The 13,786-nt window shown below is 40.6% G+C and overlaps 1 protein-coding gene across 2 annotated transcripts in view; it reads right to left on the bottom strand.

Annotated features, from left to right (window-relative positions):
- The window catches only part of USP13 (ubiquitin specific peptidase 13), a 139,766-nt gene that overhangs the window by 94,985 nt on the left and 30,995 nt on the right, over positions 1-13,786 (bottom strand). For both annotated transcript variants that reach the window (XM_001368179.5, XM_007501977.3), the window contains exon 2: positions 6,231-6,356. In XM_001368179.5, coding sequence (XP_001368216.3) covers positions 6,231-6,356 — 126 coding nt within the window. The remainder of the gene's footprint in view (positions 1-6,230; positions 6,357-13,786) is intronic.

Here is a 13,786-nt window from a genome sequence, read left to right as displayed (position 1 = left end):
AAAAAAAACATAAAGGCATTCTATAAAATATAAATTACTCTTATTAGTGCATCATGGGATCATAGCTCTTGACCTGGGAAGGACCTGCGAAGCCATCTGGCCCAATATCCTGATCGCATAAATGAAAGAACTGAGTTTCTTGCACCAAGTCGTGCAAAGGCAGGATTTGGGCTTCTAATGGCTTGGGTGTATTCGAGTAAGCCTAGAGTAGAGAAGGAAAGACCAGGGAAAGAGGAAAGAGACTAGGAGGGTCAAAACTGCTTGGCCCGCCCCTGGAGCAAGATGCTTGTCTTAGGTAGGAGGGAAGAGCTGGCCCATTTCTCATACCTCCTGTCAGGAGCCTCCAACCTTTGAAATTCAGCTCTGTGACTCCTCAACTCTTTTTATTTACTGTCATCCCTCAATTATCACATAAATCAAAGCCAGGGATGAGAGAGATAAAGGAAATAAACAGCTAATACCTTTTAGTTTCAACCTTCTCTCCCATGGGAAAATGTTCTGCCCAAACCCATTTGCCGTTGGCCAGAAGGGGTGGTGGCAAAGAAAAGCCAGTTGCCTACAAACTGGAATAGACGAAAGACAAAGCTGACACCCCCAGATCTGCATAATATACAAAGGGATTATTTAGTTGTAGAATAACTAAGACCTAAGATCAGACAGATGAGGAACTGGGGAACCCCTGGGCCATGCTCAGTTCTTTAAAATATTATTATTATTATTATTATTATTATTATTATTATTATTATTGCCAACACCCATAGAGCACTTGGAGGAATTTATAATATCCCTGAATTTTACAGAAAAAGAAAACGAGGGCAACTGGGTGGCTCAGTGGATTGAGAGCCAGGCCTAGAGACGGGAGGTCCTAGGTTCAAATCTGGTCTCAGACACTTCCCAGCTGTGTGACCTTGGGCAAGTCACTTGACCCCCATTGCCTAACCCTTTCTGCTCTTCTGCCTTGGAGCTAATACACAGGATTGACTCCAAGACGGAAGGTAAGTGTTTAAAAAAAAAGAAAAGAAAAGAAAATGAAGCTCTGAAGGGATATAATTTAATATTTTAACATCCCTCAGAGGAATAAGTGGTAGTTCCATCTAGCCCCTCCTTTTACAGAAGTAGCAGAGACCCAGAGTTAAATGACTTGCCCAAGGTGACAAAGATGATAAATAGCAGAACCCAAATCTTGTGTCTCCAAATCCCAGCTCTTCTCTACCGTGCCATGCTCTCTTCCTTCAGGGCCCAACTTGGATGCCACTTCTTCCCGCCTGTCCCCTTTTCCCAGGTGAAAGAGATTCTGCCCTCTTCAGATCTCTCACAGCCTATCCCCTGGGATCTGCCTTATCACCATCTCCCTTGAGAAGAGCTACTTAACAAATGCTTGCTGGATTTGTGGTTTGGATTGACTGAATTACTGTGACAGCTTCCTAGTGATTGAAGAGAGACAACTATGGATTCAGCTCTATCATCAACTACAAGAACTCGGGACCCAAGAGAGGCTGATCGGCTCCAGCCAAGGATCTGTCAGATCTCAGAAAGTTCACATGGTTTCTACCAGCAGCTGGAATGCAAAGAAGCTGCAGATTGAGGGTGGTTCCCACCATAATAAGCTCAAGGCCAAGATCCCTGCCAGAGGACATAGTCAGCTTTCACCAACTGTTGAAAAGTTTTCCATTAAAGAAAACAGACTCATGACAAGATTCCTGGCCACACTTCAATAGCCAAGCAAACTCGTTCTAGAGGATTCCGTGTGCTCTTCAGTGAAAAGCTCCATGGGGCGGCACCTGGGGAGAGGGGAGAGGAAAGGGGCTGGGCTTGAAGTCAACAAAGGGCTAGGTTCAAATCTCACCTCTAAAAGGTGGGACCATGAACATTTCATCTCTCTATCCCTCTAAAAACTCACTAGGAAGTATCTCCCGAGTCACAAACAAGAGAAGGGTCTACTCAAGGGGAGGTATCACCCCCAGCTCACGTAACACCACTCTCTCCCCCTATACACTCAATAGAAGTTCAAAAAGTAACTGAAGGTACAAGAACTACATCAGTCTAGATTTGGGGTACTCAAGGAAAAATAGAGTATTTTCAAAAACAATTAAAAATACAACTATTGATTAATTAGATTCTTTTTATTTTGTTTTTGTTTCTCTTTTATTCTTGATACTATTTTGGAAGGCACTGGGAGAGGTGGGGAAAATCAGCCTAGCCTAGGAACAAGGGCTGGTTTGGGAGTCACAAGTTGTGGTTGCAAATCCTGCCTCTAAAACTTACTAGCTGTAGGACGCTGAACAAGACATTTCCTCATCTATAAAATGAAAAAGTTGAATTAATTTAGCAGGACTTTGAGTTCCAATCCTGATCACCATTTGCAAAGTATATTCCAATTCCTTAACTACTGCCCTGCTCAACTCCTTCTTGCCTGTAGGATAAAATGAAAACTCTAGCCTATCTTTCCAGTGATGTTTGAATATTATCCAATTTCATGCAATCTACATTCCAATCAAGTTGGGCTATTTGCTGCTCCTCAGACATCACACTCCAACACGCAGTTAGCTTTGTAAAATAGCCAGTCACCTAGCCCTGGAATGCACAGATGTCTCATTTCTAACATCAAACATTCCATTCAAAGCTCAACTTAAATGTCTCCTCCTACAGGAAGCCCTTCTTGATTCTCCTATCTAACAAAGCCTTCCTCCTGAAGTGTGTCTGAATATAATATTTTGGATATATGTCACAGACACACACAAGAAGAAAATGTAAGCTCCTTGAGAGCAGGAACTGGTTTTTTGTCTTGGTATACCCAGTCCCTGACATATAATAGGGACTTAATATTGTTTGAATGCATTAATCTCTACAATTAGGAATTGACCTATAAACTGAAAGGATTGGTCCCCTTCTGATGAAAGGCCCTTCCAATTCTAAGTCTATAAGCCCCTGAATGAATCCTGAGCAAACACCAGCAGGTGTAGTGGTAGGAACCCAAATCCTCAAGGTCTAGTGATCACCTAGGGCTTGGACCACCATTCCCACCCCTAACTGCCTCTAACTATAATTGTCAGCTCCCCTCACTCTAGGTTCCAAATGCCATTTAATTTACTGATGTGCCTCTAGGCTTCTGGACCCGCAGAGACCAGAGGAGTTTAAGGATGCCATCAGGGTTTATCCCCAGGAAGTTCCATGAACTCCACATTTATAGGAGCAGTTGGACCAAGGACTCCACCCTACAGAAACCCTTCCTAGATTTCACCTGGGATTTTATCATCAAACTATTTTATCAGTCAATCACCATCTCTGTTCCCAGCCAACCAGAACTTCTCCATTCAGACAGGGCCAGAACAACATAAAAGATGACCCCTAAAATCCAGGACTCAATCAGCAAGCTATTGTTGGACGTGAAAATTTCTCTTATCTTCCAACACATGGAAGTCAAATTACAGCCTCTCAACACTACAAGGGACCTGGGAGGCCACCTAGTCTGGCTGCTACCTGAACAAGAATCCCCTCAACAATATCACCAACAAGGGACCATTTAGTCTTTGCTGGAAGCCCACCAGTGAAGGAATGTGGAGCCAACATTTGGATTCATTTCTCTTTCAAGTTGTTATAAACTTTATTCCCAACATGTTTTGCTGTCTAGAAACATTAAAAAGGAGCAAGTTTTACCTACATGAGCTAAAAACCCATCTTTCTGATGGTTTAGTCTTCTTTTCTAGTAACCCAGGAATAAAAACCAGCCCCATCCTGTCTCTCCTGGTCTTGGTCAGTTCTGATGTATTACTAATTCTCTTTTCCCATTCACTTGATTCAAGTCCCAAGGCTCCTTTTGGACATCATTACAGAACCTAAGTTCCCTAATGAAGGGGAAATGGCTTCCTTTTTGTCTTTATATTCATTTTATTTAGCACACAGTAGGTATCTGCTGAATCAAAGCAAATTTAGGAATGTGAACATTCAGACCTGCTTACTTTTTTTAAACTATGTATTGGTTCTAAGACAGAAGAGCAGTAAGGTTTAGCAATGGGGATTAAGTGACTTGTCCAGGGCCATTCCTCTAGGAAGTGTCTGAGGTCACATTTGAACCCAGGACCCTCCTAGGTCTCAATCTACTGAGCCACCTAGCTGCCCCACATATCTACTTTAAAAGCCTGCCCTTCTAAAGACTCCGGCCAAATCCCCATTTCTTCCAATACAAGAGGATTGTTCCCATCTGGAAGATCAAAGCATTTTGCTCACTTCCCCTACTTCAGTCCCATGAAAAGCACAAAGACACTTCCTTTGGGGTTTTGTATTCTAAGAGCCTAGCACAGTTTCTGGCAAAGAGGAGGCATTTAATAAAAACTTACTGATTGCACTGACGGGACACTTGAACCGCCCCCTTGTTGTTCTTGTGGAGCAGCTAAAAGAATCTCCCCTTGAATCTACAGCCTCTTCCTCCCAAGTCAGGGGTTCGAGAATGACCGTGCCACCCTAGGCACAAGACCTCAGAGCCCAGCAGAGCAAGGAGAGAAGAATTCCTTCCTATTGGCAAGAGAGCAGTCCATAGGCTGCACACCACACATCGTTCCCTACCCCCAATGTTGGCTGCAAATACTCGCTTTCAGAGGAAGAATGGGAATGGCTCCATTCCAAAGAGTGTCCCTGACTTCTTGACCATTCAGCAGGGCCAGCCAGGCCCCTCCAAACCACACCCCAACACCCGGCTTGCTCCAGAGGGCTAGAAACTGGAGCTCCAGCCCAGATGAGTCTGCCGCTCTGCCATTCATCGGTTTGGAGAAACTGAGATAGCTCCAAGGAAGCCCTAAGCTCCCCAAATGCCAAAATTCATTCCATGACTCTGATGGTTTCACTTTGCTATTGCAGTCTACTTGACCTAAACACAAAGGCCAGATCTAAACCCGACAAGCATCAAGGCTTACGAGGTTCTTCTTACTTGACTATGTCAAAGAACAGAGATTGCCTCAATGGGAGTCCTCCCTCTCCCCAGGCAAAGGCAGAATGGCTTTCACCAGCTGCTGGAAAATTTCCCAATAAACAGGATGGACCAAAGCCAAGTTTCCACACCGCCCTCCGCTAAACAACCAAACTTGTTTTCTAACATATTATTCATCTAAAATGTTGCTTTCTATGAAGGATTTCTATTTCTGGGAGCTAAGAAGGAATGCTTACTATCTAACATCTATCTAATCGCTTTCTATTTAACATATTGCTAAGTGGCATAATCCATGAAGCAATAAAGCCTAGTGGATAGAGTCCTGGGCTTGAGAGTCAGGAAAGCCTGAGTTCAAATTCCACCTACTCCATTTATTAGTTGTGTGATGTTGGGCAAGTCACTTCAGCACCCCCAGCCTCCGTTTCCTCATCTGGAAAATGGGAATAATAAGTCTCAATAGAATGTAGAGAGAGTTTCAAGTGATATAACTAACATAAAGCACTTTCCAAACTTCTGAGTACTATATAAGCGCCAGTGATTGGTGTTATTCACATATTGGATTCTTCCTCCCCCCACTTTTTGTTTTCCTCTCCCTCAGCTCTTGGAAAATAATTAAGCATATTCGTTGCCTCCCCTGGGAAATGGTCTTTGGTTATTACAACCTGCTACAATTGAGCAGATGGGTTTAGAAGGCTGTTATGGGCAAAAATGTCCCCTCCCTATGGTCACCATGGGAATGAACCTTTTCAAACTCAGCAAGGTTGGTCCTAGGATGACGGGCCCTCAACCCTCCATCCCTGAGGCTGTTTTAACATGGCAGGACATGACCAAAGTCTCAGCTCTCCGTCTCCACATCACAAGGGGGCCTCAAAAGAGGGCTTTGACAGAAGAATCAGGCTCTGGCAAATGGAAATTATATTAAAATACAACTAACTCGGTTCTCCAAAAACTGGTCATTCGGTTTATGGACTATCCAGTTTCTTTTCCTTCTATCTGCCTTGATCTGGCTTTGAAATAGTTCATTGTTTGTGAATAAGTGAAATAAGTCCTTAGATCTAAGAGGGCACCAAAGAATTCCAGTCAAAGCTTTAGAGGGAGGGAAGGGAAATTAATGACTGAAATCCAGAGTCAGGATTAGCCGTAGATTTCAATTACGGGGTTATCCTTGTCTCTCCAAATCAGATCAACTAGAACTAGCCAAAAAGAGCCAGATCATCCATGGAAAATTATATGAATACCTCTTTAAGACCCAATTAAAGGCCATCAAGACCCAATTAAAGGCTTCCCTGGCTAAGCCAGCTCTCACCTCTCTCACGTGTCTTTTCAGATGCATGTACACACACTGTCCAGTTTTCCGATAGTGCCTTTCAACATGTTCCCTTCCAAAGGCCAGGAACGTATTCATGCACACATAGAGACCTCCTTCTGAAATCTGGAAGACAGAGACAAGCCAAGTTACCCAACCGGACAAATGAGCAAAGAGAGAGTCTGGAACCTGGGACCTATGGAGCCTTCAGAGTATCTGTGAGCTTTTTTAAAAATGTTTTTAATTTGTATTTAATATTTTTAATATTTTGATAACTGAATTTCAATAATGTTTGTTTCCTTTAAAATCTTCTGTATTTTGTTTTAAGCATTTAAAAATGTTCTTCTGAGAAGGGTGTCACCAGACTGCCAAAAGAGTCCACGACACCAAAAGAGGTTAAGAACTCTGGATAAAATACAAAACTTAAAATGATTCTGGAAACAAAATTGGGAATTTTTCCTACTTAGAGTTATTTGCTTTTTCTTTCTTCTGTGTCTGAACTTCTTCTTTGTAGACTCATCTAATTGTCCATGAAAGGTCCATGACCTTGGCTCCTGGATGACCACAGGCAAGTCACCCCACTATTATCTCTCGGGTACCCTAATATGTAAAATGGGGAAATAGATCAGATGACCTTGAAGTTCCCTTCAAGCTATAAATCTAGTCTTCTACAATTAACTGAAATATGGAGTGTTTCAAAGATGTCTACAGGAAAGGCCAAAAAGAAAACTAAAAAAATAAATAAAATATGATGAAACACACGTCCCTTCTCATAGTACAGAGGAAGGGGGTGCGGGTGCAGAATGTTGTATGTGCTGTCAATCAGTCACCAATCAACAAACATTCATTATGTCTACTAAGTTAAAGGCTGGACATTGTACAAAGACAAAAATGAAACCAATCTTTCCTTCAAAGAGCTTACATTCTATTGGACAAGGCATTATACATACATGTGAATATATACAAATATACATTTTTGTATCTATAATTCTATGTGTATATAATTACTTAAATATCAATACATTTTATATTATTATAAAACTATTCTATATTATAAATATATTCTGTTATTCTAAATATAGCATAATAAATATAAATTCCAAACATTCTATGTTGTTATAAATATTATTGTGAATTAATCTAAATAAAAACATATTTATGGGCATCTAGGTTGTACAGTGGATAGAGTGCCAGGCCTGGAGTAAGGAAGACTCTTCTTACTGAGATAAAATCTGGCCTCAGATATTTATTAGTTATGTCTAATTAGTGTGTGACCCTAGACAAGTCATTTAACCCTGCCCACCTCAGTTTCATCATCTATAAAATAGAGAAGGGAGAAGTGGAGAAGTGCCAGGCCTGGAGTTGGTAGAACGTGGGTTCAAATCTATCCTCAGTCAGTGTGACCCTGGGAAAGTCGCTTAACCCCATTTGCCTAATCCTTGCCACTCTTCTGTCTTGGGATTGATATTAAGACAAAAGGTAAGGGTTTAAAAAAAAAGAACTAGGAAAGGAAATGACAAACCACTCCAGTATCTAAACTCCAAATGGAGTCACAAAGAGCCCGTCATGGTTAAAAACAACTGAACAGAACATATATTGATAATAAAATAGAATTACTGATATTTTTATATTTACATATAAATATGTCTTTCTTTACATAGAGTGTACTGTATATAAAGAATAAACACAAAAGATAGTGCACATCGCCGTGTTGGCTGGTTTCTCTTGTTGTGTTATGAGTAATGGATCAATAAAGGAATATAACATCAAAAGCATCAATAAAGCTTCCAGAAATAAATCAAACAAAATGGAGAGTCGATGTCCAAAGAGAAGAACAAATAGGTTTCATGAGAAATATAAGCTATGAAATAACAACCTAAAAAATGTTCAGAGTCATTAATAATCAGATAAAAGAAGATTTAAGCATCCTTCAGCTATCACTTCCTACTCACTGAGCTAGAGGAAAACTCACTGTTGGGGAGACGTGGAGAACACAGGATGGCAAAGCTGGGAACTGATTGAACCCTTCTGGAAAATGCTGTGAGATTAATGCCTGAAGAGCTACTATATTGTTTGTACCCTTTGACTCAGATTCCTCTAGCTTTGGGCCTCTACCCCACAGGGGCTCTTGAGAGTAAGAAAAGATCCATATGTACAAAAATGCCCAGAGAATTTTTGTGATAACACAAAGCTGGGGACAAAGTGTCTGTTTTGAGGTTGACAAGTGGCTTAACAAAAGATGGCATATGGATGTAATCGAATAGAGCTGTGCCATGAAGAATGATGAATATGGAGACTTCTTACAATGACCTGATGAGGGGTGAAGAAAGTAGAGCCAAAGAAATAACATCCACCCAGTAGGGTGGAAAGAAACCTGGTTTTGCTATCCAAGGATCACTTGTTTATTACCTGAGTGACTTTGAGATAATCACTTAATCTCCTGGAGCCTTAGTTTCCCCTTTCGTAAGATGAAGGGGTTGAACTGAATGAACACCAAGGTTCTTCCATGGCCATAAAACTTGAACCAAATCCCCACTAAAAATCCCTGAAGAGCAGTCAATCAACCTCCAGGGAATAGGGAGCTCACTATCTCCCAAAGCAATGTCCATCTCCCTTCTAGAAAATTCTAATCAGTAAGCAGTTTCTTCTGACCACAACCCAAACCTGCATTTTAGCAGCTCCTACGCTTCGCTCCTACTTTGGTCCCCTGGAGTAATTAGGACAAATTAAATCCTGGCTACATAAACCTGAATGAATCATGTTTCCTCTCTCAACCTCAGTTTCCTGATCTATAAAATGGAGGGAGGGGAGGAATTGCATCTACCTCCCAGGGTTGCTATGACAATCAAATAGATAAAATTTGAATAGCACTTGGCAAACCTTAAAGTGTTAGCCATAGCCATTACTATTATTATTATTATTAGCTAAACCTTAAAGTGTTAGCTATTACTTTTATTATTATTGTTTTTATTATTATTATATACATATATACTATATTATATATTATTAATGTTATTATTTATATGAATATGTATTATTTAATGTTATTATTTATTATTATATTATATTATATAATAAAATGAAGGGGCTGGACTAAATGACATCTAAGGTCCTTTCTAGCCTTTAAATATAACATAGGATGGTTGTTCTTCCACGTAACAACTCTTCAAACACTCAAAGTAATCCCCACCCAAGTCTCTAAGAATAACAATAATAATAGCTAGAATTTATATGGCATCTACTGTGTGTTGAGCATTTTACAAATATCTCATTTGATCCTCACAACTGTGTGAGGTAGATTTTTATTATTCCCATTTTACAGTTGGAGAAACTGAGGCAAAGTTGCCAAAGTCACACTGAGAAGGATCTGAGGCCAGTTTTGAGGTCAGGTCTCCTTGACTCCAAGTCCAGTACTCTATCCCCTGCACCTCCTAGCTCCCTCTCCTCCAGCCAAAAGACTCATAATCCCACCAATTGCTATCGTGTGATTTGGGGTCCTTTTTAAGGACTTGTCAAATATCCTTCTTAGAATAGGACACACAACAGCCCTGACAAGGTCTCAAGAGAGCAGAGTACAACCGTAATTACACTTTTCAAGTTATGGACATGTCCCTCTTAAAAAGCAACCTACAGATCCCAATAGCTTTGGGGGCTGCCAGGTCATGCTATTGCCACATAGAGGACTTGCAGTCCTTGAGGGCCCCCAGATCTTTTTCATTCTGCTTAAGCACATCGGCCCCCATTCTTTCCTTATGCAGCTAATTCCTTAAAGCAAAGAAGAGAACTCTCAAAGACTCATAGGCAGACTGCATGAAGAGTCCCATGGCTCTAGTATGCCAAAAAAGATACTATTTTGTCATAGGTTTTCACATTGTTATTATCATTGTTCCTGTCCAGAGAATGTGTTTAGGCTTCCTCCTAGGTCCACCTCCAGGGCTGCTCTCTCACTCATCTAAGCATCCTCGCCTCTGTCCACCACACACAGCAATCTTGTCCGAGGGAAGCACATTAACCCCCTCTCGTACAAAGGAAAATACCCCATTTGCACAGCCTTCTGCAAAACCCACTGAATTTTTTTATCTGACTCCATCATACAATGAATACCCCAGCACCACAATTGTTGGTCAGTGAGCCTCTATTAGGCATCTACTATGTGCTAGGAACTGGAGCAAAGTGAAAAATGAGAGTCCCTGTCCTCAAAGAGCTTATTCTAGTGGGAATCCAACCTATTGTTTTTCAGGTGTTTCATCATGTTCAATTCTTTGTGACCCCATTTGAGGTTTTCTTTGGCAAAGATACTGGTGTGGTTCACTATTTCCTTCTCCATCTTGTTTTACAGATGGGGAAACTGAGGCAAGCAAGGTTAAGTGACTTACCCAGGCACATTTGAGGTTTTCTTGGCAAAGACACTTGAGTGAGTTGCCATTTCCTTCTCCAGCTCACTTGACAGATGAGGAAACTGAGTCAAACAGTTAAGTGACTTGTCCAAGATCATAGAGCTAGTACGTATCCAAGGCCAGATTTGAACTCAGTTCTTCCTGAATCCAGGTAGGGCTCTGTCTGTCTGTCTATCCACTGTATCACTTAGCTGCCCAATATCAATACATATAAATATATTAAAATGTATATAGCATAAATACAAAGTAACAGACTGGGTGATGGGAAGTTCTCACAGATATAATGGATCAGGACAAGCTTCCTGCAGAAGGGAACGTTTAAGCTGAGCTTTGAGGAAAACTTGAGATTCTAAGAGGCAGAGGTGAGAAAGTAGGGTGTTCTGGGCAAAGGCACAGAGACAAGAGAGTATGTGGGAAAAAAAAGGAAGAGTGAGTGAAGGTAAATAACAGAAAGTAAACCTGGAAAAGGAGGTTTATCCCATGTTGTGAAGGCTTTGAAATACCAAATAGAGGGGGAAGGTCTTTACTGCATCCAGAATATTTCATTGGACAGCACAGATATAGATATAGAAATAGATATAGATATAGATATAGACAAAGACAAAGAGATAGATAGAGATAGAGATAGAGATAGAGATAGAGATAGAGATAGAGATAGAGATAGAGATAGAGATAGAGATAGAGATAGAGATAGGGATAGAGATAGGGATAGAGAGATAGAGAGATAGAGATAGAGATAGAGATAGAGATAGAGATAGAGATAGAGATAGAGATAACCAAATCAAAAAGTCTATTTCCTTGAGCCATGTACATGAGAAGTGACTCAGGATAATCACAGCTAACATTTACACAGACCTTCCTATGCACCAAGAACTTTGCTAAGAGCTTTATGATTATTAATTCATTAGATCCTCACAACAGCCTTGGGGGATAAAGTGTTATTATTATCCCCATTTTACTGATGAGGAAACTGAGGCAACCAATGTTTAAATGACTTGCCCAAGCTCACACAACTGGTATATGAAGTCAGATGTTAAGAGTTATTAGAAAGATGCATGGGTAAAGCATTGGCATTCCTTTTCATAAGAAAATAATCAATAAAGAAATTTGGGCAAGGGGAGGTGTAATAGATTAAATAAAACCAGAATGTAAATTATCATGATTTTTTCCTGTTGTGACTAAGGTTATTTTGTAAATACAGAAACCAATGACAAGAAGAGAAGACAATCAACAGGTATTTGTTAAGCCCCTACCACAAGCCAGGTACCATGCTTGGTGCTGGGGATACAAATACGAAGGAAAGAATCTCTAAGAACGATGGCTAGCATTTTTGTAGTTTTAATGTTTGCAAAGTACTTTACGAATTTTGTGTCACTTTGTACTCACAACATCCCTAAGAGCAGGGACTGTTGGGGGTGTCTGGGTATCTCAGTGGATTGAGAGTCAGGCCTGGAGACAAGAGCTCCTAGGTTCAAATCTGGTCTCAGACACATCCCAGCTATGTGACCCTGGGCAAGTCACTTGACCCCCATTGCCTAGTCCTCACCACTCTTCTACCTTAGAACCAATACATAGTATTGATTCTAAGATGGAAAGCAAGAGTTAAAAAAAAAAGAGTAGGGACTGTTATTATATCCTTTTACTGATAAGGAAACTGAGGCAAATAGAAATTTATTTATTTTTTTTTTAGTGATTTCTCCAGGATCACACAGCTAGTACATGTTTGAGGCAGAATTTAAACTAAGATCTTCTTGACCCCAAGTTCATCACTCTACCTACTGTTCTATCTATTCTTAAAGAACTTAAACTTTTTTTTTAAACCCTTACCTTCCATCTTGGAATTGATACTGTGTATTGGCTCCAAGGCAGAAGAGTGGTAAGGGCAAGGCAATGGGGGTCAAGTGACTTGCCCAGGGTCACACAGCTGGGAAGTGTCTGAGGCCAGATTTGAACCTAGGACCCGTCTCTAGGTCTGGCTCTTAATCCACTGAGCTATCCAGCTGCCCCCAGAACTTAAACTTCTAACAAGAGAAACAATGCATTCATTTGTAAGTAGAGAAATCATGATGGGACCTGTGATTTCATTTTTGTATAGGGAACTTGTGAATGAGAAAAATCCCTCTACTAGTAGAGGCAAGTACTTTCTGTGATAGGACAGGTGACTTGCCCAGGGTCACACAGTCAATATGTATCAGAGGCAACACTGGGACTCATAACTTCCTGAATCCAATACTACCTCTTCCCTATTCATTATGACACATTGCCTTCCAGTACAAACAAGTATATGAAAACAAATACAAGATAGTTCAACAAAAAGTAGCAACTGAAGGGGACCGAGGAAGGCTTCACATAGAATGCCCAAAATATATCACAAAGAGTTTCTATGAGGCAAAGGTGAGGAGGGAGTACCTACCTGACAGAGGGGACATCCAGGGCAAAGACACAGTCAACAGTCAGTAGTCAATAAATCAATAAACATCTATTAAGCACCTACTGTGTGCCAGGCACTGCACTAAGCACGGGAGATGCAAATATGAAAGGACACAGAGATAGGAGATCAGGTGTGGGATTGGGGGGACTGAGAAAAGGCTAGAATAGGCTCAATAAGCTCCCTTCTGATTCAAAATCTGTGATCCTGTGAATCCTGTCTTATAAAGGCATGCCTTGGAGATATTGCAAGTTTGGTGCTAGGCTACAGCAAAAAAAAAAGCACACTATGGCAATAAAGTGAATTTTGTCTTTTCTCAATGCATACAAACCTTATTTTTACACTATACTTGTAGTCTATCAAGGGAGCAAGAGTATATCTAAAAGAACAAGGTACATATCTTCATTAAAGGTATTTTTTGCTTTTTTTAGCAAAATTTTTTGCTTTATTGCTCAAAAATGCTAACCATCCATCATCTAAGGCTTCAGCAAAGTCATAATTTTTTTTGCTGGTGGAGGATGCTGCCCTGATGTTCATGGCTACTGACCCATCCAGGTGGTGGTTGCTGAAGGTTGGGGTGATTGTGGCAATCTTTAAAAATCAGACAACAATAAAGTTTGCCTCATTGAGTGACTCTTCCTTTCTCTTGAACACCGAGAGGCTATTATAGAGATATTAACTGGCCTAATTTCAATACTGTTGTGTCTCAGGGAATAAGGAGGACCACAGAA

This window comes from Monodelphis domestica, chromosome 8 (genome assembly GCF_027887165.1).
Source record: "Monodelphis domestica isolate mMonDom1 chromosome 8, mMonDom1.pri, whole genome shotgun sequence".
Classification (NCBI taxonomy): Eukaryota; Metazoa; Chordata; class Mammalia; order Didelphimorphia; family Didelphidae; genus Monodelphis; species Monodelphis domestica.
This window is presented reverse-complemented; position numbering and strand designations above follow the sequence as displayed.